The 26,216-nt window shown below is 45.7% G+C and overlaps 1 protein-coding gene across 1 annotated transcript in view; it reads left to right on the plus strand.

Moving 5' to 3' along the window:
- Positions 1-26,216, plus strand: part of LOC112239876 (nuclear receptor coactivator 2-like) — a 231,202-nt gene that overhangs the window by 198,540 nt on the left and 6,446 nt on the right. The window contains 4 exon segments of the mRNA XM_042298708.1: positions 1,302-1,379; positions 2,035-2,308; positions 8,544-8,727; positions 14,643-14,826. Of these exon segments, the coding sequence (XP_042154642.1) occupies positions 1,302-1,379; positions 2,035-2,308; positions 8,544-8,727; positions 14,643-14,826 (720 nt within the window).

The raw sequence follows: 26,216 nt of genomic DNA on the forward strand, positions 1-26,216 counted from the left end.
GCAGGTCATCACTGTGGGTTGGATGTTTTGGCAGGTCATCACTGTGGGTTTGATGTTTTGGCAGGTCATCACTGTGGGTTTGATGTTTTGGCAGGTCATCACTGTGGGTTTGATGTCTTGGCAGGTCATCACTGTGGGTTTGATGTTTTGGCAGGTCATCACTGTGGGTTTGATGTTTTGGCAGGTCATCACTGTGGGTTTGATGTTTTGGCAGGTCATCACTGTGGGTTTGATGTTTTGGCAGGTCATCACTGTGGGTTTGATGTTTTGGCAGGTCATCACTGTGGGTTGGATGTTTTGGCAGGTCATCACTGTGGGTTTGATGTTTTGGCAGATCATCACTGTGGGTTGATGTTTTGGCAGGTCATCACTGTGGGTTTGATGTTTTGGCAGGTCATCACTGTGGGTTTGATGTTTTGGCAGGTCATCACTGTGGGTTTGATGTCTTGGCAGGTCATCACTGTGGGTTTCACTGGCAGGTCATCACTGGGTTTGATGTTTTGGCAGGTCATCACTGTGGGTTGGGTGTTTTGGCAGGTCATCACTGTGGGTTTGATGTTTTGGCAGGTCATCACTGTGGGTTTGATGTTTTGGCAGGTCATCACTGTGGGTTTGATGTTTTGGCAGGTCATCACTGTGGGTTTGATGTTTTGGCAGGTCATCACTTGGGTTTGATGTCTTGGCAGGTCATCACTGTGGGTTTGATGTTTTGGCAGGTCATCACTGTGGGTTGGATGTTTTGGCAGGTCATCACTGTGGGTTTGATGTTTTGGCAGGTCATCACTGTGGGTTTGATGTTTTGGCAGGTCATCACTGTGGGTTTTATGTCTTGGCAGGTCATCACTGTGGGTTTGATGTTTTGGCAGGTCATCACTGTGGGTTTTATGTCTTGGCAGGTCATCACTGTGGGTTTGATGTTTTGGCAGGTCATCACTGTGGGTTTGATGTTTTGGCAGGTCATCACTGTGGGTTTGATGTTTTGGCAGGTCATCACTGTGGGTTTGATGTTTTGGCAGGTCATCACTGTGGGTTTGATGTTTTGGCAGGTCATCACTGTGGGTTGGATGTTTTGGCAGGTCATCACTGTGGGTTTGATGTTTTGGCAGGTCATCACTGTGGGTGTTTGCCAATAATGGTTGAATAGCAAGTTGGTCTTGGTGCACTGGCTCCCTGCTGGTTAATCAGTAGAATGACGGGGAAGTATACAAATGAATGTATCATCATTGTTTAGCTGGCTAGTAGGCTAGCTACTCCTTTCAAAGTGTTTATTGTTAACATACCTGTTAACCTGTTCTCCTCAGAACCGCCAGCCAATGATGATCCAGATGAGTGGAGTGTCCAATATGAACCCAACTTTACAGTCCAACAACCCCAACCAGGTAATTTACTGAGATTATATATCAATATGAACCTCTACAGTCCAACAACCCAACCAGGTAACTGAGATTATATATCAATATGAACCTCTACAGTCCAACAACCCAACCAGGTAACTGAGATTATATATCAATATGAACCTCTACAGTCCAACAACCCAACCAGGTAACTGAGATTATATATCAATATGATCCTCTACAGTCCAACAACCCCAACCAGGTAACTGAGATTATATATCAATGAACCTCTACAGTCCAACAACCCCAACCAGGTAACTGAGATTATATATCAATGAACCTCTACAGTCCAACAACCCCAACCAGGTAACTGAGATTATATATCAATATGAACCAACCTTTACAGTCCAACAACCCCAACCAGGTAACTGAGATTACATATCAATATGATCCACTACAGTCCAACAACCCCAACCAGGTAACTGAGATTATATATCAATATTAACCTTTACAGTCCAACATCCCAACCAGCTAACTGAGATTATATGTCAATATGAACCTCTATGGTCCAACATCCCAACCAGGTAATTTACTGAGATTCTCACATAGTAATGGAATATGATAGAAATGTTATTTAATTCAGCATAACATTTTTGTAAGAAGCATCTAGTTCAATCCCTTTCTCCCCCTCTCCCTCCAGGGGACCATCAATGCTCAGATGTTAGCCCAGCGCCAGCGGGAGCTGCTCAGTAACCACCTCAGACAGCGCCAGCTAGAGCACCAGAGACAACAACAACAACAACAACAACAACAACAACAGAGGAACATGGTGATGAGAGCCCAGGGACTCAACCTACCTCCCAATATGGCCGCCGCCAACATGGCTGCTGCAAGTGGCCAATCAGGAGGGCTGAGTAACCCCCGGATCCCCCAGACCACCAACCCTCAGCAGTTCCCTTTCCCACCCAGCTACGGTACCAGTACAGGCCCAGCCCCTGGCTTCACCCCCCTCCTCACCCCTCTACCAGCCCCTTCAACTTCAACTTGTGCAACATGCTAAGAGATCAAGCAGATTGTGTTCTTCATGTCACCCGTCTCATCATTTTGCATTATGTAGCTTGTCAATAGTTCCCCAGAACAGTTGAGCTAGTCACGTGTTTGTTGTGAAGAGAAAGTGAGAGCTGGTGACTCCACAGAGTTCTACAGTATTTCTATTGGTTAGTCTCTCTGTTGTGAAAGTGGGAGCTGGTGACTCCACAGAGTTCTACAGTATTTCTATTGGTTAGTCTCTCTGTTGTGAAAGTGGGAGCTGGTGACTCCACAGAGTTCTACAGTATTTCTATTGGTTAGTCTCTCTGTTGTGAAAGTGGGAGCTGGTGACTCCACAGAGTTCTGTTTCTATTGGTTAGTCTCTCTGTTGTGAAAGTGGGAGCTGGTGACTCCACAGAGTTCTACAGTATTTCTATTGGTTAGTCTCTCTGTTGTGAAAGTGGGAGCTGGTGACTCCACAGAGTTCTACAGTATTTCTATTGGTTAGTCTCTCTGTTGTGAAAGTGGGAGCTGGTGACTCCACAGAGTTCTACTTTATTTCTATTGGTTAGTCTCTCTGTTGTGAAAGTGGGAGCTGGTGACTCCACAGAGTTCTACAGTATTTCTATTGGTTAGTCTCTCTGTTGTGAAAGTGGAAGCTGGTGACTCCACAGAGTTCTACAGTATTTCTATTGGTTAGTCTCTCTGTTGTGAAAGTGGGAGCTGGTGACTCCACAGAGTTCTACAGTATTTCTATTGGTTAGTCTCTCTGTTGTGAAAGTGGGAGCTGGTGACTCCACAGAGTTCTACAGTATTTCTATTGGTTAGTCTCTCTGTTGTGGGAGCTGGTGACTCCACAGAGTTCTACAGTATTTCTATTGGTTAGTCTCTCTGTTGTGAAAGTGGGAGCTGGTGACTCCACAGAGTTCTACAGTATTTCTATTGGTTAGTCTCTCTGTTGTGAAAGTGGGAGCGGTTGACTCCACAGAGTTCTACAGTATTTCTATCGGTTAGTCTCTCTGTTGTGAAAGTGGGAGCTGGTGACTCCACAGAGTTCTACAGTATTTCTATTGGTTAGTCTCTCTGTTGTGAAAGTGGGAGCGGTTGACTCCACAGAGTTCTACAGTATTTCTATCGGTTAGTCTCTCTGTTGTGAAAGTGGGAGCTGGTGACTCCACAGAGTTCTACAGTATTTCTATTGGTTAGTCTCTCTGTTGTGCGACACACATGAGGTGATGAAGTTACCCTTCATGCCATTCACTACTAAATGTTTGCCATCAGATACAGGGCATTCAGAAAGTATTCAGACCCCTTGACTTTGTCCACATTTTATTACATTACAGCCTTATTCTAAAATGGATTAAAATAGTATTTTTTCCTCATCAATCTAAACCCAATACCCCGTAATGACAAATTAAAAACACGTTTTCAGGTATTTTTGCAGAAAAATCTGAAATATCACATTTTACATGAGTATTCAGACCCTTTACTCAGTACTTTGTTGAAGTACCTTTGGCAGTGATTACAGCCTAGAGTCTTCTTGAGTATGATGTTACAAGCTTGGCACACCTGTATTTGGGGAGTTTCTCCCATTCTTCTATTCAGATCCCCTCAAGCTCTGTCAGGTTGGATGGGGAGTGTTGCTGCACAGCTATTTTCATGTCTCTCCAGAGATGTTCGATCGGATTCAAGTCCGGGCTCTGGCTGGGCCACTCAAGGACATTCAGAGACTTGTCCCGAAGCCACTCCTGTCTTGTCTTGGCTGTGTACTTAGGGTTCTTATCCTGTTGGAAGGTGAACCTTCGACCCAGTCTGAGGTCCTGAGTGCTCTGGAGCAGGTTTTCATCAAAGATCTCTCTGTACTTTGCTCCGTTCATCTTTCCCTCGATCCTAACTAGTCTCCCAGTCCCTGCTACTGAAAAACATCCCCACACCATGATGCTGCCACCACCATGCTTCACCGTAGGGATGGTGCCAGGTTTCCTCCAGACGTGATGCTTGGCATTCAGGCCAAACAGTTCAATCTTGGTTTCATCAGACCAGAGAATCTTGTTCCTCATGGTCTGAGAGCCTTTTAGCAAACCCCAAGCGGGCTGTCATGTGCCTTTTACTGAGGAGTGGCTTCCGTCTGGCCTCTCAACCATTAAGGCCTGATTGGTGGAGTACTGCAGAGATGGTTGTCCTTCTGGAAGGTTCTCCCATCTCCACAGAGGAACTCAGCTCTTCTCCCCCGATTTGTCAGTTTGGCAGGGCTGCCAGCTCTAGGAAGAGTCTTGGTGGTTCCAAACTTCTTCCATTAAAGAATGATGGAGCCCACTGTGTTCTTGGTGACCTTCATCGCTGCAGACATTTTTGTGGTACACTTCCTCAGATCTGTGTCTGATTGAGAACCATACCCGGCCAAAACATAGAAATAAAGAAACATAGAAAACTAAACATAGAATGCCCACCCCACATCCCACCCTGACCGAACCAAATAGAGAAATAAATCGGCTCTCTAAGGTCAGGACAAGGGGTCTGAATACTTTCCCTGTATGTTAGAACTGTCTAAGATGAGCCATACTCTTCCAGCTGTGTATATGGGTACTTGTTAGTTATCTAAGTAAGTGGCTGAATTAATAAGGAGATGGATTGTTAGCTATATGCCGTTTGAGAAGTCAAAGGGCTCTGTACAGCTGCCATTTGCCCCTGTGCTTCCTACCAGCCTCCATGGAAATTCACTATTACTTGTGCTCATTTTGTTAGCATTCTGGTACTTGGTGCGCAATTGGCTTTTGTGTGTGTGTGTGTGTGTGTTTTTGGCGCCCCCTTGTGTACTAAACCGGTAAAACCGTACTATTCCCCTGTTCTTCCTCCTAGCTCTGTTGTCCTCCTCTCCATTCTTCTTTTCCTTCAGACAAGCATGTCTCATAACTCGGGTTCATTTGCTCAATTTCTCTCGTTCACTTTCGGCTGGTAAATGTCCACACTCACCGAAAATGGCAGAAAGATGTATGATGGTCTGGACATCTGGATACCGCCCAAGAAGTGTGTGTTTGTGTGTGTGTGTGTATGTGTGTGTGTGTGTGTGTGTGTGTGTGTGTGTGTGTGTGTGTGTGTGTGTGTGTGTGTGTGTGTGTGTGTGTGTGTGTGTGTGTGTGTGTGTGTGTGTGTGTGTGTGTGTGTGTGTGTGTGTGTGTGTGTGTGTGTGTGTGTGTGTGTGTGTGTGTGTGTGTGTGTGTGTATTTCTCTTCCGTTATGATTAAACCCTGCTGTTACGGCAAAATACAATTTGCTTTTAACGACTTTCCTAACGATTCTCCATCTGATTGGTGAAGTGATTTAATGTCCAGCTAAATGTAAAAACAAATCAGAATAGAAGCGGTTTATAAAGGAACAGAACGGAACGATATAAACCGGTTGGAACCGGTTCAGAACATTATTCTGCTGGTTGGACCCGGTTCAGAACATTATTCTGCTGGTTGGACCCAGTTCAGAACATTATTCTGCTGGTTGGACCCGGTTCAGAACATTATTCTGCTGGTTGGAACCGGTTCAGAACATTATTCTGCTGATTGGAACCGGTTCAGAACATTATTCTGCTGGTTGGAACCGGTTCAGAACATTATTCTGCTGGTTGGACCCAGTTCAGAACATTATTCTGCTGGTTGGACCCGGTTCAGAACATTATTCTGCTGGTTGGAACCGGTTCAGAACATTATTCTGCTGGTTGGACCCGGTTCAGAACATTATTCTGCTGGTTGGAACCGGTTCAGAACATTATTCTGCTGGTTGGAACCGGTTCAGAACATTATTCTGCCGGTTGGAACCGGTTCAGAACATTATTCTGCTGGTTGGACCCGGTTCAGAACATTATTCTGCTGGTTGGAACCGGTTCAGAACATTATTCTGCTGGTTGGAACCGGTTCAGAACATTATTCTGCTGGTTGGACCCAGTTCAGAACATTATTCTGCTGGTTGGACCCGGTTCAGAACATTATTCTGCTGGTTGGACCCAGTTCAGAACATTATTCTGCCGGTTGGAACCGGTTCAGAACATCATTCTGCTGGTTGGACCCAGTTCAGAACATTATTCTGCTGGTTGGACCCAGTTCAGAACATTATTCTGCTGGTTGAACAGTGGAACAGAATTATTAAAAAATATATATATATGTTCAATGATTGGAAAATTATACCCCTGTCAAAAAAACGTGATTTATTTTTTAAATAATCAAACTGAAATCGACGTCAAAAAGGCGCTAATCGCTCTGGACTTGAGTCACAGTATCACAAGTGTTGTACCACTAAATTGATAACAAATTAATACAAAAAAAAAAAAAATACTTCTTATAAGATATCATTCAAATAATCAACTAAAATACAATTAATTTAGACAATAGTCAATAACGGTGTCAGTTTTCCTCCACTGTACAATCATACTCCTCTAGTCCAATGAGGAGAGGGGGGGGGGGGCAGTTCTTAAACTTTTTCAGCTCGAGACCCAAATTCAAAATGTACCGTCCTCTCGAGACCCAAATCTTCCTCCAACGACCCAAATTGAAGATTATAGATGTATTCTCAAAACTCGCGACCCACCTCTCACCCGCCCAGGGCCCACGTTGGGTCCTGGCCCGTAGTTTAAGAACCCATGATTTAGGCCATAAAAAATACATTCCACTAGAGGGCAGCAGACACACATACAACTATACTATAAAAAAAATTATTTAACTAGGCAAGTCAGTTAAGAACAAATTCTTATTTTCAATGACAGCCTAGGAACAGTGGGTTAACTGCCTGTTCAGGTGCAGAACGACAGATTTTGTACCTTGTCAGGGGATTTGAACTTGCAACCTTTCGGTTACTAGTCCAACGCTCTAACCACTAGGCTACCCTGCCGCCCCATATATAGACATACTGTATGAACTAGATTCCCGTTCCATGGTAGTGCTGCATTCACTGAAACATTGACCCTGTATGTTACAGCGCCCTTTATTGGGTCTTAGGCTGCTTGATGTTACATGTAAATATTAGTCAACAGCAGGGCCAGGGCAATGCCGCATTCCAGGGCTTGCCTGACATACACCGTTGGCCCCCGCAGGGGGAGATGGGAGGGAACAGGTGAGAGGGAGAGGGGGAGAGGGGGAGAGGGGGAGAGGGGGAGAGGGGGAGATGGGAGGGAACAGGTGAGAGGGAGAGGGGGGAGAGGGGAACATGGGAGGGATTCCAAAGCAGACGCTCTTATCCAAAGGGATTTACAGGGGCAATTAGTGTTAAGTGCATTGCTCAAGGGCACATCGACAGATTTTTCACCTAGTCTGCTCGGGGATGTCGAACCAGCGACCTTTCGGTTACTGGCCCATATGACTTTCCCATTATTTCATATCAATTAGATCAATATTGAATCAGGCATAAATTGTATTGTTATTAACTCCCTTATTCTCCCAGATAATCCCATACGTTGTCGCGCACCAAAATAAAGATTATCTTCTCTCTCTCCCTCGTCTTCTCTTCCCTCTCTCCCTACCCCTCTTCCCTCTCTCTCTCCTGTCTCCCTCGTCCTCTCGTACCTCCTCTCCCTACCCCTCTCCACTCTCTCTCTCCTATCTCCCTCGTCCTCTCGTACCTCCTACCCCTCTTCCCTCTCTCTCTCCTATCTCCCTCGTCCTCTCGTACCTCCTCTCCCTACCCCTCTTTTGACTGCTCACACAATGGTACCCTATTGCCTCCATAGTGGAAGGAATATGTTTTAATTTGGGACACACACTAACCTGCGTGTAGTCCTCACTCCCTCTTTAATGCCTGCACACTCCCTAAACCCTACACCCTTATCACATGACCTTAATCATAACTGTTTTTGACTTTGTGTTTAAAGGCGTAATAGGTCAGCAGATAATATCTGATGTGATTGGTCTGTTTCAGTCATTAGTTGTTTTATGTTCCGTGTGCGTTATGGGCATTGTGTTTGTGCCTGTATGTACTCTATAATAATGAATTATACCTGAATTGATAATTGCTAACTTCACCTTTAGATTACTAGTGTAAATGTACCTTTTATACAGGTCCGTTTGAAAAGATATTTTAAAGTAGCGATTTTGTCTTTCAAGAAAAGGTGTGTTATTAATTCAATGTATTGTTACAACACTCATGGTGATCAGGGCTGTATGTCGTTTAACCCTGACCTCTGACCTCTAACCCCACCAGGTATGTCCCAGCAGCCTGACGGAGGGTTTGGAGGACCCACCACGCCCCAGAGTCCCCTGCTGTCCCCCAGGATGGCCCACGCCCAGTCTCCCATAATGCAACAGCAGGGCCAGGGCAATGCCGCCTTCCAGGGCTTGCCTGACATAAACGGTTGGCCCCCGCAGGGGGAGATGGGAGGGAACAGGTGAGCGGTGGAGAGGGAGATGGGGGAGATGGGAGGGAACAGGTGAGAGGTAGAGGGGTGAGATGGGGGAGAGGGGGAGATGGGAGGGAACAGGTGAGAGGGAGAGGGGGAGATGGGGGAGAGGGGGGAGATGGGAGGGAACAGGTGAGAGGGAGAGGGGGAGATGGGGAGAGAGGGGGAGATGGGAGGGAACAGGTGAGAGGGAGAGGGGGAGATGGGGGAGAGGGGGAGGGGGAGATGGGAGGGAACAGGTGAGAGGGAGATGGGGGAGAGGGGGAGATGGGAGGGAACAGGTGAGAGGGAGAGGGGGAGATGGGAGGGAACAGGTGAGAGGGAGAGGGGGAGATGGGAGGGAACAGGTGAGAGGGAGAGGGGGAGATGGGAGGGAACAGGTGAGAGGGAGAGGGGGAGATGGGGGAGAGGGGGAGATGGGAGGGAACAGGTGAGAGAGAGGGGGGGAGAGGGGGAGATGGGAGGGAACAGGTGAGAGGGAGAGGGGGAGATGGGAGGGAACAGGTGAGAGGGAGAGGGGGAGATGGGAGGGAACAGGTGAGAGGGAGAGGGGGAGATGGGAGGGAACAGGTGAGAGGGGGAGAGGGGGAGATGGGAGGGAACAGGTGAGAGGGAGAGGGGGAGATGGGGGAGATGGGAGGGAACAGGTGAGAGGGAGAGGGAGATGGGGAGAGGGGAGGGAACAGGTGAGGGGAGAGGGGGAGATGGGAGGGAACAGGTGAGAGGGGGAGAGGGGGAGAGGGGGAGATGGGAGGGAACAGGTGAGAGGGAGAGGGGGAGATGGGAGGGAACAGGTGAGAGGGAGAGAGGGGGAGATGGGAGGGAACAGGTGAGAGGGAGAGGGGGAGAGGGGGGAGATGGGAGGGAACAGGTGAGAGGGAGAGGGGGAGAGGGGGAGATGGGAGGGAACAGGTGAGAGGGAGAGGGGGGGGGAGATGGGAGGGAACAGGTGAGAGGGAGAGGGGGATGGGGGAGATGGGGGGAGATGAGGGGAGAGGGGGAGATGGGAGGGAACAGGTGAGAGGGAGAGGGGGAGATGGGGGGGAGAGGGGGGAGAGGGGGAGATGGGAGGGAACAGGTGAGAGGGAGAGGGGGAGAGGGGGAGATGGGAGGGAACAGGTGAGAGGGAGAGGGGGAGATGGGAGGGAACAGGTGAGAGGGAGAGGGGGAGATGGGAGGGAACAGGTGAGAGGGAGAGGGGGAGATGGGAGGGAACAGGGGAGAGATGGGGGAGATGGGAGGGAACAGGTGAGAGGGAGATGGGGGAGATGGGAGGGAACAGGTGAGAGGGAGAGGGGGAGATGGGAGGGAACAGGTGAGAGGGAGAGGGGGAGATGGGAGGGAACAGGTGAGAGGGAGAGAGGGGGAGATGGGGGAGATGGGGGAGATGGGAGGGAACAGGTGAGAGGGAGATGGGGGAGATGGGAGGGAACAGGTGAGAGGGAGAGGGGGAGATGGGAGGGAACAGGTGAGAGGAGAGAGGGGGAGGGAACAGGTGAGAGGGAGAGGGGGAGATGGGGGAGAGGGGGAGATGGGAGGGAACAGGTGAGAGGGAGAGGGGGAGGGGGAGAGGGGGAGATGGGAGGGAACAGGTGAGAGGGAGAGGGGGAGATGGGGGAGAGGGGGAGATGGGAGGGAACAGGTGAGAGGGAGAGGGGGAGATGGGAGGGAACAGGTGAGAGGGAGAGGGGGAGATGGGAGGGAACAGGTGAGAGGGAGAGGGGGAGATGGGAGGGAACAGGTGAGAGGGAGAGGGGGAGATGGGAGGGAACAGGTGAGAGGGAGAGGGGGAGATGGGAGGGAACAGGTGAGAGGGAGAGGGGGAGATGGGGAGATGGGGGAGATGGGAGGGAACAGGTGAGAGGGAGATGGGGGAGATGGGAGGGAACAGGTGAGAGGGAGAGGGGGAGATGGGAGGGAACAGGTGAGAGGGAGAGGGGGAGAGGGGGAGATGGGAGGGAACAGGTGAGAGGGAGAGGGGGAGAGGGGGAGATGGGAGGGAACAGGTGAGAGGGAGAGGGGGAGAGGGGGGAGATGGGAGGGAACAGGTGAGAGGGAGAGGGGGAGATGGGAGGGAACAGGTGAGAGGGAGAGGGGGAGATGGGAGGGAACAGGTGAGAGGGAGAGGGGGAGATGGGGGAGATGGGAGGGAACAGGTGAGAGGGAGAGGGGGAGATGGGAGGGAACAGGTGAGAGGGAGAGGGGGAGAGGGGGGGAGATGGGAGGGAACAGGTGAGAGGGAGAGGGGGAGATGGGAGGGAACAGGTGAGAGGGAGAGGGGGAGATGGGAGGGAACAGGTGAGAGGGAGAGGGGGAGATGGGAGGGAACAGGTGAGAGGGAGAGGGGGAGATGGGGGAGATGGGAGGGAACAGGTGAGAGGGAGAGGGAGATGGGGGAGATGGGAGGGAACAGGTGAGAGGGAGAGGGGGAGATGGGAGGGAACAGGTGAGAGGTAGAGGGGGAGATGGGAGGGAACAGGTGAGAGGGAGAGGGGGAGGGGGAGATGGGAGGGAACAGGTGAGAGGGAGAGGGGGAGATGGGGGAGATGGGGGAGAGGGGGAGATGGGAGGGAACAGGTGAGAGGGAGATGGGGGAGATGGGGAGAGGGGGAGATGGGAGGGAACAGGTGAGAGGGAGAGGGGGAGATGGGAGGGAACAGGTGAGAGGGAGAGGGGGAGATGGGAGGGAACAGGTGAGAGGGAGAGGGGGAGATGGGAGGGAACAGGTGAGAGGGAGAGGGGGAGATGGGGGAGAGGGGGAGATGGGAGGGAACAGGTGAGAGGGAGAGGGGGAGATAGGAGGGAACAGGTGAGAGGGAGAGGGGGAGATGGGGGAGATGGGGGAGAGGAGGGAGAGGGGGAGATGGGAGGGAACAGGTGAGAGGGAGAGGGGGAGATGGGAGGGAACAGGTGAGAGGGAGAGGGGGAGATGGGAGGGAACAGGTGAGAGGGAGAGGGGGAGATGGGAGGGAACAGGGTGAGAGGGAGAGGGAGACAGGGGGAGATGGGGGAGATGGGAGGGAACAGGTGAGAGGGAGAGGGAGATGGGGAGATGGGAGGGAACAGGTGAGAGGGAGAGGGGGAGATGGGAGGGAACAGGTGAGAGGGAGAGGGGGAGAGGGGGAGATGGGAGGGAACAGGTGAGAGGGAGAGGGGGAGATGGGGGGGAACAGGTGAGAGGGAGAGGGGGAGATGGGAGGGAACAGGTGAGAGGGAGAGGGGGGAGATGGGGGGAGAGGGGGAGATGGGAGGGAACAGGTGAGAGGGAGAGGGGGAGATGGGAGGGAACAGGTGAGAGGGAGAGGGGGAGATGGGAGGGAACAGGTGAGAGGGAGAGGGGGAGATGGGAGGGAACAGGTGAGAGGGAGAGGGGGAGATGGGAGGGAACAGGTGAGAGGGAGAGGGGGAGATGGGGGAGAGGGGGAGATGGGAGGGAACAGGTGAGAGGTAGAGGGGAGATGGGAGGGAACAGGTGAGAGGTAGAGGGGGAGATGGGAGGGAACAGGTGAGAGGGAGAGGGGGAGATGGGGGACATGGGGGAGATGGGAGGGAACAGGTGAGAGGGAGATGGGGAGATGGGGGAGATGGGAGGGAACAGGTGTGGTGGAGAGGGGAGGGAACAGGTGAGAGGTGGAGAGGGAGAGCGGGGGACGTCACAGAGTGACTGTTAATAATGAGTTCCACGTCCTTAATGCTGAGTTCCACATCCTTAATGCTGAGTTCCACGTCCTTAATGCTGAGTTCCACATCCGTAATGCTGAGTTCCACGTCCTTAATGCTGAGTTCCACATCCTTAATGCTGAGTTCCACATCCTTAATGCTGAGTTCCACATCCTTAATGCTGAGTTCCAAGTCCTTAATACTGAGTTCCAAGTCCTTAATACTGAGTTCCACCTCCTTAATGCTGAGTTCCACGCCTTAATGCTGAGTTCCACGTCCTTAATGCTGAGTTCCACATCCTTAATGCTGAGTTCCACATCCTTAATGCTGAGTTCCACATCCTTAATGCTGAGTTCCAAGTCCTTAATGCTGAGTTCCACATCCTTAATGCTGAGTTCCACGCTTAATGCTGAGTTCCACATCCTTAATGCTGAGTTCCACGTCCTTAATGCTGAGTTCCACATCCTTAATGCTGAGTTCCACATCCTTAATGCTGAGTTCCACATCCTTAATGCTGAGTTCCAAGTCCTTAATGCTGAGTTCCACATCCTTAATGCTGAGTTCCAAGTCCTTAATGCTGAGTTCCACGTCCTTAATGCTGAGTTCCACATCCTTAATGCTGAGTTCCACGTCCTTAATGCTGAGTTCCACATCCTTAATGCTGAGTTCCACGTCCTTAATGCTGAATTCCACAATGCTGAGTTCCACATCCTTAATGCTGAGTTCCACGTCCTTAATGCTGAGTTCCACATCCTTAATGCTGAGTTCCACGTCCTTAATGCTGAGTTCCACATCCTTAATGCTGAGTTCCAAGTCCTTAATGCTGAGTTCCACCTCCTTAATGCTGAGTTCCACATCCTTAATACTGAGTTCCACATCCTTAATGCTGAGTTCCACATCCTTAATGCTGAGTTCCAAGTCCTTAATGCTGAGTTCCACATCCTTAATGCTGAGTTCCAAGTCCTTAATGCTGAGTTCCACGTCCTTAATGCTGAGTTCCACATCCTTAATGCTGAGTTCCAAGTCCTTAATGCTGAGTTCCACATCCTTAATGCTGAGTTCCACGTCCTTAATGCTGAATTCCACAATGCTGAGTTCCACATCCTTAATGCTGAGTTCCACGTACTTAATGCTGAGTTCCACGTCCTTAATGCTGAGTTCCACGTCCTTAATGCTGAGTTCCACATCCTTAATGCTGAGTTCCAAGTCCTTAATGCTGAGTTCCACCTCCTTAATGCTGAGTTCCACATCCTTAATACTGAGTTCCACATCCTTAATGCTGAGTTCCACAATGCAGAGTTCCACGTCCTTAATGCTGCGTTCCAAGTCCTTAATGCTGAGTTCCACATCCTTAATGCTGAGTTCCACGTCCTTAATGCTGAGTTCCACAATGTTGAGTCCCTGGTTCCATTAATACAGTCTTTAGTATGACTCAACCAGGGAACGATCTCAGGGCAGACACTAACCTCAAGGCCACTCATTCTCTATAGTTGAGTATAAAGGCAACCTCACTCACATTCACTCAATCGCTTTTTCTCTCTCTCTGTCTCTGTGTCTCTCTCTCTCTCTGTGTCTCTCTGTCTCTCTCTATGTCTCACTCTCTCTCTCTGTATCTCTCTCTCTGTATCTCTCTCTCTCTGTCTCTCTCTCTCTCTCTCTCTGTCTCTCTCTCTCTCTCTGTCTCTCTCTCTCTGTATCTCTCTCTCTGTCTCTCTGTATCTCTCTGTATCTCTCTCTCTGTCTCTCTGTCTCTCTCTCTCTCTCTCTCTCTCTCTCTCTCTGTATCTCTCTCTCTGTATCTCTCTCTCTCTCTCTCTCTTTCTCTGTATCTCTCTCTCTCTCTGTATCTCTCTCTCTCTCTGTATCTCTGTCTCTCTCTCTCTCTCTCTGTATCTCTGTCTCTCTGTATCTCTCTGTCTCTCTGTATGTCTCTCTCTCTCTGTATCTCTCTCTCTCTCTCTCTCTCTCTCTCTGTATCTCTCTCTCTCTCTCTGTATCTCTCTCTCTCTGTGTCTCTGTGTCTGTGTCTCTCTCTCTGTCTCTCTGTATCTCTCTCTCTCTCTCTCTCTCTCTCTCTGTGTCTCTGTGTCTGTGTCTCTCTCTCTGTCTCTCTCTGTATCTCTCTCTCTCTCTCTGTGTCTCTGTGTCTGTGTCTCTCTCTCTGTCTCTCTCTGTATCTCTCTCTCTCTCTCTCTGTGTCTCTGTCTCTCTCTCTCTCTCTGTATCTCTCTCTCTCTCTCCAGTATGTTCAGTACTCAGCAGTCTCCGCCCCAGTTCACCCAGCAGCAGACCAACGGGGGCGCGGCCATGTACAACGGCAACGGAATGAACCACAACGTCTCCATGGCAACCAACGCCAGCATGGGTCAGATGGCTGGACAGATGGACATCACCTCACCTGAGATCACCTCCATGGGACAAGAACCGGTACACTACATAAAGCACACATAACCCTTCGTAAACAGTTATAACTATTTAGAAACACACACTGGGTATACTAAAAACATCACAAAACATTCACAACACATTTAAGTGTTTTCCCTCAGGCCTCTGCTCTACTACCACATATCTACAACACATTAAAGTGTCAGGCCTCTACTCTACTACCACATATCTACAACACATTAAGTGTTTTCCATCAGGCCTCTGCTCTACTACCACATATCTACAACACATTAAGTGTTTTCCATCAGGCCTCTACTCTACTACCACATATCTACAACACATTAAAGTGTCAGGCCTCTACTCTACTACCACATATCTACAATACATTAAAGTGTTTTCCCTCAGGCCTCTACTCTACTACCACATATCTACAACACATTAAAGTGTTTTCCCTCAGGCCTCTACTCTACTACCACATATCTACAACACATTAAAGTGTCAGGCCTCTACTCTACTACCACATATCTACAACACATTAAAGTGTCAGGCCTCTACTCTACTACCACATATCTACAACACATTAAAGTGTCAGGCCTCTACTCTACTACCACATATCTACAACACATTAAGTGTTTTCCATCAGGCCTCTACTCTACTACCACATATCTACAACACATTAAAGTGTTTTCCATCAGGCCTCTACTCTACTACCACATATCTACAACACATTAAAGTGTCAGGCCTCTACTCTACTACCACATATCTACAACACATTAAAGTGTTTTCCATCAGGCCTCTACTCTACTACCACATATCTACAACACATTAAGTGTTTTCCCTCAGGCCTCTACTCTACTACCACATATCTACAATACATTAAAGTGTTTTCCCTCAGGCCTCTACTCTACTACCACATATCTACAACACATTAAGTGTTTTCCTCAGGCCTCTGCTCTACTACCACATATCTACAACACATTAAGTGTTTTCCCTCAGGCCTCTACTCTACTACCACATATCTACAATACATTAAAGTGTCAGGCCTCTACTCTACTACCACATATCTACAACACATTAAGTGTTTTCCATCAGGCCTCTACTCTACTACCACATATCTACAACACATTAAAGTGTTTTCCCTCAGGCCTCTACTCTACTACCACATATCTACAACACATTAAGTGTTTTCCATCAGGCCTCTACTCTACTACCACATATCTACAATACATTAAAGTGTTTTCCATCAGGCCTCTACTCTACTACCACATATCTACAACACATTAAAGTGGTTTCCTCAGGCCTCTACTCTACTACCACATATCTACAACACATTAAGTGTTTTCCCTCAGGCCTCTACTCTACTACCACATATCTACAACACATTAAAGTGTTTTCCATTATTTTTTTCCTGTGGTTAATTTGTTAAATATTTTCTTAAAATACACTCAGGCCTCTGCTCTACTACCACATATCTACAACACATTAAGTGTTTTCCTCAGGCCTCTACTCTACTACCACATATCTACAATACATTAAAGTGTCAGGCCTCTACTCTACTACCACATATCTACAACACATTAAGTGTTTTCCATCAGGCCTCTACTCTACTACCACATATCTACAACACATTAAAGTGTTTTCCCTCAGGCCTCTACTCTACTACCACATATCTACAACACATTAAAGTGTTTTCCCTCAGGCCTCTACTCTACTACCACATATCTACAACACATTAAAGTGTTTTCCATCAGGCCTCTACTCTACTACCACATATCTACAACACATTAAAGTGTTTTCCTCAGGCCTCTACTCTACTACCACATATCTACAACACATTAAGTGTTTTCCTCAGGCCTCTACTCTACTACCACATATCTACAACACATTAAGTGTTTTCCATCAGGCCTCTACTCTACTACCACATATCTACAACACATTAAGTGTTTTCCATCAGGCCTCTACTCTACTACCACATATCTACAACACATTAAAGTGTTTTCCCTCAGGCCTCTACTCTACTACCACATATCTACAATACATTAAAGTGTCAGGCCTCTACTCTACTACCACATATCTACAACACATTAAGTGTTTTCCATCAGGCCTCTACTCTACTACCACATATCTACAACACATTAAGTGTTTTCCATCAGGCCTCTGCTCTACTACCACATATCTACAACACATTAAAGTGTTTTCCATCAGGCCTCTACTCTACTACCACATATCTACAATACATTAAAGTGTTTTCCATCAGGCCTCTACTCTACTACCACATATCTACAACACATTAAAGTGTCAGGCCTCTACTCTACTACCACATATCTACAACACATTAAAGTGTTTTCCATCAGGCCTCTACTCTACTACCACATATCTACAATACATTAAAGTGTTTTCCATCAGGTCTCTACTCTACTACCACATATCTACAACACATTAAGTGTTTTCCATCAGGCCTCTACTCTACTACCACATATCTACAATACATTAAAGTGTCAGGCCTCTACTCTACTACCACATATCTACAACACATTAAAGTGTTTTCCCTCAGGCCTCTACTCTACTACCACATATCTACAACACATTAAAGTGTCAGGCCTCTACTCTACTACCACATATCTACAACACATTAAGTGTTTTCCATCAGGCCTCTGCTCTACTACCACATATCTACAACACATTAAGTGTTTTCCATCAGGCCTCTACTCTACTACCACATATCTACAACACATTAAAGTGTTTTCCCTCAGGCCTCTGCTCTACTACCACATATCTACAACACATTAAGTGTTTTCCATCAGGCCTCTACTCTACTACCACATATCTACAACACAAGATCCATGTGTACGTCTGTGTGTATAGTGTGTATGTTATCGTGTGTGTGCCTGTGTGTGTGTGTGTGTGTGTGTGTGTGTGTCTCTTCACAGTCCCGGCTCTTCCATAAGGTGTATTTATATCCAGGTTTTAAATCTGATTCTTGCATCAGTTACCCGAAGGTTTGGGGAGAAACGGATATAACAGATTAACAACAACAATCCTGGAACTGGAATCTGTTACGTTTTTCAGCAAAAATATTGTATGAGTTTACAGATACTTTAATTTAATAATTACTTGTAAATTATTTTAAGCTGTCAATCATTGTTTTTGCCACTTGAATGAAGTGCATAGTGACCCCTACCTACATGTACAGATGATCTCTAACCCCCACACTCTGGCTCCGGTACCTCCTGTATTCCTCTGTATTACCCCCTGTATCTACCCACTGTATCGTACCCCCTGTACACCCTGTATCGTACCCCCTCACCGGTACCCCTGTATCGTACCCCCTGTACCGGTACCCACTGTATCGTACCCCTGTATATAACCTCGTTATTGTTATGTTACTTTTCATTATTTTTTCCTGTGGTTAATTTGTTAAATATTTTCTTAACTCTTCTTGAACTACACTGTTGGTTCAGGCCTAAAGTAAAGTGTTTCACAGTAATGTCTACATAGCTAAGAGTCTACACTTGTTGTATTCATCGTTTCATAGCTAAGAGTCGACACTTGTTGTATTCAGCGTTTCATAGCTAAGAGTCGACACTTGTTGTATTCATCGTTTCATAGCTAAGAGTCGACACTTGTTGTATTCATCGTTTCATAGCTAAGAGTCGACACTTGTTGTATTCATCGTTTCATAGCTCAGAGTCGACACTTGTTGTATTCATCGTTTCATAGCTAAGAGTCGACACTTGTTGTATTCATCGTTTCATAGCTAAGAGTCGACACTTGTTGTATTCATCGTTTCATAGCTAAGAGTCGACACTTGTTGTATTCATCGTTTCATAGCTAAGAGTCGACACTTGTTGTATTCATCGTTTCATAGCTAAGAGTCGACACTTGCTGTATTCATCGTTTCATAGCTAAGAGTCGACACACTTGTTGTATTCATCGTTTCATAGCTAAGAGTCGACACTTGTTGTATTCATCGTTTCATAGCTAAGAGTCGACACTTGTTGTATTCATCGTTTCATAGCTAAGAGTCGACACTTGTTGTATTCATCGTTTCATAGCTAAGAGTCGACACTTGTTGTATTCATCGTTTCATAGCTAAGAGTCGACACTTGTTGTATTCATCGTTTCATAGCTAAGAGTCGACACTTGTTGTATTCATCGTTTCATAGCTAAGAGTCGACACTTGTTGTATTCATCGTTTCATAGCTAAGAGTCGACACTTGTTGTATTCATCGTTTCATAGCTAAGAGTCGACACTTGTTGTATTCGGCGCATGTGACAAAGTTTGATTTGATTTGTGGGAAAAGTCCGCTCTTGTAACAGCTGTATACAGCTGTAACAGTAGTACTGATCCCAGCCTATAGAATAACAGATCAGTAGTACTGATCCCAGCCTATAGAATAACAGATCAGTAGTACTGATCCCAGCCTATAGAATAACAGATCAGTAGTACTGATCCCAGCCTATAGAATAACAGATCAGTAGTACTGATCCCAGCCTATAGAATAACAGATCAGTAGTACTGATCCCAGCCTATAGAATAACAGCTGTATAGTACTGATCCCAGCCTATAGAATAACAGATCAGTAGTACTGATCCCAGCCTATAGAATAACAGATCAGTAGTACTGATCCCAGCCTATAGAATAACAGCTGTATAGTACTGATCCCAGCCTATAGAATAACAGATCAGTAGTACTGATCCCAGCCTATAGAATAACAGATCAGTAGTACTGATCCCAGCCTATAGAATAACAGATCAGTAGTACTGATCCCAGCCTATAGAATAACAGCTGTATAGTACTGATCCCAGCCTATAGAATAACAGATCAGTAGTACTGATCCCAGCCTATAGAATAACAGCTGTATAGTACTGATCCCAGCCTATAGAATAACAGCTCAGTAGTACTGATCCCAGCCTATAGAATAACAGATCAGTAGTACTGATCCCAGCCTATAGAATAACAGATCAGTAGTACTGATCCCAGCCTATAGAATAACAGCTGTATAGTACTGATCCCAGCCTATAGAATAACAGATCAGTAGTACTGATCCCAGCCTATAGAATAACAGATCAGTAGTACTGATCCCAGCCTATAGAATAACAGCTGTATAGTACTGATCCCAGCCTATAGAATAACAGCTGTATAGTACTGATCCCAGCCTATAGAATAACAGATCAGTAGTACTGATCCCAGCCTATAGAATAACAGATCAGTAGTACTGATCCCAGCCTATAGAATAACAGCTCAGTAGTACTGATCCCAGCCTATAGAATAACAGATCAGTAGTACTGATCCCAGCCTATAGAATAACAGATCAGTAGTACTGATCCCAGCCTATAGAATAACAGATCAGTAGTACTGATCCCAGCCTATAGAATAACAGATCAGTAGTACTGATCCCAGCCTATAGAATAACCAGTAGTACTGATCCCAGCCTATAGAATAACAGCTCAGTAGTACTGATCCCAGCCTATAGAATAACAGATCAGTAGTACTGATCCCAGCCTATAGAATAACAGATCAGTAGTACTGATCCCAGCCTATAGAATAACAGATCAGTAGTACTGATCCCAGCCTATAGAATAACAGATCAGTAGTACTGATCCCAGCCTATAGAATAACAGATCAGTAGTACTGATCCCAGCCTATAGAATAACAGATCAGTAGTACTGATCCCAGCCTATAGAATAACAGATCAGTAGTACTGATCCCAGCCTATAGAATAACAGATCAGTAGTACTGATCCCAGCCTATAGAATAACAGATCAGTAGTACTGATCCCAGCCTATAGAATAACAGATCAGTAGTACTGATCCCAGCCTATAGAATAACAGATCAGTAGTACTGATCCCAGCCTATAGAATAACAGATCAGTAGTACTGATCCCAGCCTATAGAATAACAGCTGTATAGTGCTGATCCCAGCCTATAGAATAACAGATCAGTAGTACTGATCCCAGCCTATAGAATAACAGCTGTATAGTACTGATCCCATCCTATAGAATAACAGCTGTATAGTACTGATCCCAGCCTATAGAATAACAGATCAGTAGTACTGATCCCAGCCTATAGAATAACAGATCAGTAGTACTGATCCCAGACTATAGAATAACAGATCAGTAGTACTGATCCCAGACTATAGAATAACAGCTGTATAGTGCTGATCCCAGCCTATAGAATAACAGATCAGTAGTACTGATCCCAGCCTATAGAATAACAGATCAGTAGTACTGATCCCAGCCTATAGAATAACAGATCAGTAGTACTGATCCCAGCCTATAGAATAACAGATCAGTAGTACTGATCCCAGCCTATAGAATAACAGATCAGTAGTACTGATCCCAGCCTATAGAATAACAGATCAGTAGTACTGATCCCAGCCTATAGAATAACAGATCAGTAGTACTGATCCCAGCCTATAGAATAACAGATCAGTAGTACTGATCCCAGCCTATAGAATAACAGATCAGTAGTACTGATCCCAGCCTATAGAATAACAGATCAGTAGTACTGATCCCAGCCTATAGAATAACAGATCAGTAGTACTGATCCCAGCCTATAGAATAACAGATCAGTAGTACTGATCCCAGCCTATAGAATAACAGATCAGTAGTACTGATCCCAGCCTATAGAATAACAGATCAGTAGTACTGATCCCAGCCTATAGAATAACAGATCAGTAGTACTGATCCCAGCCTATAGAATAACAGCTGTATAGTACTGATCCCAGCCTATAGAATAACAGATCAGTAGTACTGATCCCAGCCTATAGAATAACAGATCAGTAGTACTGATCCCAGCCTATAGAATAACAGATCAGTAGTACTGATCCCAGCCTATAGAATAACAGATCAGTAGTACTGATCCCAGCCTATAGAATAACAGATCAGTAGTACTGATCCCAGCCTATAGAATAACAGATCAGTAGTACTGATCCCAGCCTATAGAATAACAGATTAGTAGTACTGATCCCAGCCTATAGAATAACAGCTCAGTAGTACTGATCCCAGCCTATAGAATAACAGATCAGTAGTACTGATCCCAGCCTATAGAATAACAGATCAGTAGTACTGATCCCAGCCTATAGAATAACAGATCAGTAGAACTGATCCCAGCCTATAGAATAACAGATCAGTAGTACTGATCCCAGCCTATAGAATAACAGATCAGTAGTACTGATCCCAGCCTATAGAATAACAGATCAGTAGTACTGATCCCAGCCTATAGAATAACAGATCAGTAGTACTGATCCCAGCCTATAGAATAACAGATCAGTAGTACTGATCCCAGCCTATAGAATAACAGCTGTATAGTACTGATCCCAGCCTATAGAATAACAGATCAGTAGTACTGATCCCAGCCTATAGAATAACAGATCAGTAGTACTGATCCCAGCCTATAGAATAACAGATCAGTAGTACTGATCCCAGCCTATAGAATAACAGATCAGTAGTACTGATCCCAGCCTATAGAATAACAGATCAGTAGTACTGATCCCAGCCTATAGAATAACAGATCAGTGGTACTGATCCCAGCCTATAGAATAACAGATCAGTAGTACTGATCCCAGCCTATAGAATAACAGATCAGTGGTGCTGATCCCAGCCTATAGAATAACAGATCAGTAGTACTGATCCCAGCCTATAGAATAACAGATCAGTAGTACTGATCCCAGCCTATAGAATAACAGCTGTATAGTACTGATCCCAGCCTATAGAATAACAGATCAGTAGTACTGATCCCAGCCTATAGAATAACAGATCAGTAGTACTGATCCCAGCCTATAGAATAACAGATCAGTAGTACTGATCCCAGCCTATAGAATAACAGATCAGTAGTACTGATCCCAGCCTATAGAATAACAGATCAGTAGTACTGATCCCAGCCTATAGAATAACAGATCAGTGGTACTGATCCCAGCCTATAGAATAACAGATCAGTACTGATCCCAGCCTATAGAATAACAGATCAGTGGTACTGATCCCAGCCTATAGAATAACAGATCAGTAGTACTGATCCCAGCCTATAGAATAACAGATCAGTAGTACTGATCCCAGCCTATAGAATAACAGATCAGTGGTACTGATCCCAGCCTATAGAATAACAGATCCCAGCCTATAGAATAACAGATCAGTAGTACTGATCCCAGCCTATAGAATAACAGATCAGTAGTACTGATCCCAGCCTATAGAATAACAGATCAGTAGTACTGATCCCAGCCTATAGAATAACAGATCAGAATAACAGCTGTATAGTACTGATCCCAGCCTATAGAATAACAGATCAGTAGTACTGATCCCAGCCTATAGAATAACAGATCAGTGGTACTGATCCCAGCCTATAGAATAACAGATCAGTAGTACTGATCCCAGCCTATAGAATAACAGATCAGAATGGTACTGATCCCAGCCTATAGAATAACAGATCAGTGGTACTGATCCCAGCCTATAGAATAACAGATCAGTAGTACTGATCCCAGCCTATAGAATAACAGATCAGTAGTACTGATCCCAGCCTTTAGAATAACAGATCAGTAGTACTGATCCCAGCCTATAGAATAACAGATCAGTGGTACTGATCCCAGCCTATAGAATAACAGCTGTATAGTACTGATCCCAGCCTATAGAATAACAGCTGTATAGTACTGATCCCAGCCTATAGAATAACAGATCAGTGGTACTGATCCCAGCCTATAGAATAACAGATCAGTAGTACTGATCCCAGCCTATAGAATAACAGATCAGTAGTACTGATCCCAGCCTATAGAATAACAGCTGTATAGTACTGATCCCAGTCTATAGAATAACAGATCAGTGGTACTGATCCCAGCCTATAGAATAACAGATCAGTGGTACTGATCCCAGCCTATAGAATAACAGATCAGTGGTACTGATCCCAGCCTATAGAATAACAGATCAGTAGTACTGATCCCAGCCTATATAATAACAGATCAGTGGTACTGATCCCAGCCTATAGAATAACAGATCAGTGGTACTGATCCCAGCCTATAGAATAACAGATCAGTAGTACTGATCCCAGCCTATAGAATAACAGATCAGTGGTACTGATCCCAGCCTATAGAATAACAGCTGTATAGTACTGATCCCAACCTATAGAATAACAGATCAGTAGTACTGATCCCAGCCTATAGAATAACAGCTGTATAGTACTGATCCCAGCCTATGGAATAACAGATCAGTGGAACTGATCCCATCCTATAGAATAACAGATCAGTAGTACTGATCCCAGCCTATAGAATAACAGCTGTATAGTACTGATCCCAGCCTATAGAATAACAGCTGTATAGTACTGATCCCATCCTATAGAATAACAGATCAGTAGTACTGATCCCAGCCTACAGAATAACAGCTGTATAGTACTGATCCCAGTCTATAGAATAACAGCTGTATAGTACTGATCCCAGTCTATAGAATAACAGCTGTATAGTACTGATCCCAGCCTATAGAATAACAGATCAGTGGTACTGATCCCAGCCTATAGAATAACAGATCAGTAGTACTGATCCCAGCCTATAGAATAACAGCTGTATAGTACTGATCCCAGCCTGTAGAATAACAGATCAGTAGTACTGATCCCAGCCTATAGAATAACAGATCAGTAGTACTGATCCCAGCCTATAGAATAACAGATCAGTAGTACTGATCCCAGCCTATAGAATAACAGATCAGTGGTACTGATCCCAGCCTATAGAATAACAGATCAGTGGTACTGATCCCAGCCTATAGAATAACAGATCAGTAGTGCTGATCCCAGCCTATAGAATAACAGATCAGTGGTACTGATCCCAGCCTATAGAATAACAGATCAGTAGTACTGATCCCAGCCTATAGAATAACAGATCAGTGGTACTGATCCCAGCCTATAGAATAACAGCTGTATAGTACTGATCCCAGCCTATAGAATAACAGCTGTATAGTACTGATCCCAGCCTATAGAATAACAGCTGTATAGTACTGATCCCAGCCTATAGAATAACAGCTGTATAGTACTGATCCCAGCCTATAGAATAACAGATCAGTGGTACTGATCCCAGCCTATAGAATAACAGATCAGTGGTACTGATCCCAGCCTATAGAATAACAGATCAGTAGTACTGATCCCAGTCTATAGAATAACAGATCAGTAGTACTGATCCCAGCCTATAGAATAACAGATCAGTAGTACTGATCCCAGCCTATAGAATAACAGATCAGTGGTACTGATCCCAGCCTATAGAATAACAGATCAGTAGTACTGATCCCAGCCTATAGAATAACAGCTGTATAGTACTGATCCCAGCCTATAGAATAACAGATCAGTAGTACTGATCCCAGCCTATAGAATAACAGATCAGTAGTACTGATCCCAGCCTATAGAATAACAGATCAGTGGTACTGATCCCAGCCTATAGAATAACAGATCAGTAGTACTGATCCCAGCCTATAGAATAACAGCTGTATAGTACTGATCCCAGCCTATAGAATAACCGATCAGTAGTACTGATCCCAGCCTATAGAATAACAGATCAGTGGTACTGATCCCAGCCTATAGAATAACAGATCAGTAGTACTGATCCCAGCCTATAGAATAACAGCTGTGTAGTACTGATCCCAGCCTATAGAATAACAGATCAGTAGTACTGATCCCAGCCTATAGAATAACAGATCAGTAGTACTGATCCCAGCCTATAGAATAACAGCTGTATAGTACTGATCCCAGCCTATAGAATAACAGCTGTATAGTACTGATCCCAACCTATAGAATAACAGATCAGTAGTACTGATCCCAGCCTATAGAATAACAGATCAGTGGTACTGATCCCAGCCTATAGAATAACAGATCAGTGGTACTGATCCCAGCCTATAGAATAACAGATCAGTAGTACTGATCCCAGCCTATAGAATAACAGCTGTATAGTACTGATCCCAGCCTGTAGAATAACAGATCAGTAGTACTGATCCCAGCCTATAGAATAACAGATCAGTAGTACTGATCCCAGCCTATAGAATAACAGATCAGTAGTACTGATCCCAGCCTATAGAATAACAGATCAGTGGTACTGATCCCAGCCTATAGAATAACAGGTGTATAGTACTGATCCCGGCCTATAAAATAACAGATCAGTAGTACTGATCCCAGCCTATAGAATAACAGATCAGTGGTACTGATCCCAGCCTATAGAATAACAGATCAGTAGTACTGATCCCAGCCTATAGAATAACAGATCAGTAGTACTGATCCCAGCCTATAGAATAACAGATCAGTGGTACTGATCCCAGCCTATAGAATAACAGGTGTATAGTACTGATCCCAGCCTATAGAATAACAGGTGTATAGTACTGATCCCAGCCTACAGAATAACAGATCAGTAGTACTGATCCCAGCCTATAGAATAACAGATCAGTAGTACTGATCCCAGCCTATAGAATAAC

This window comes from Oncorhynchus tshawytscha, linkage group LG16, assembly GCF_018296145.1.
Source record: "Oncorhynchus tshawytscha isolate Ot180627B linkage group LG16, Otsh_v2.0, whole genome shotgun sequence".
NCBI classification, from domain to species: domain Eukaryota; kingdom Metazoa; phylum Chordata; class Actinopteri; order Salmoniformes; family Salmonidae; genus Oncorhynchus; species Oncorhynchus tshawytscha.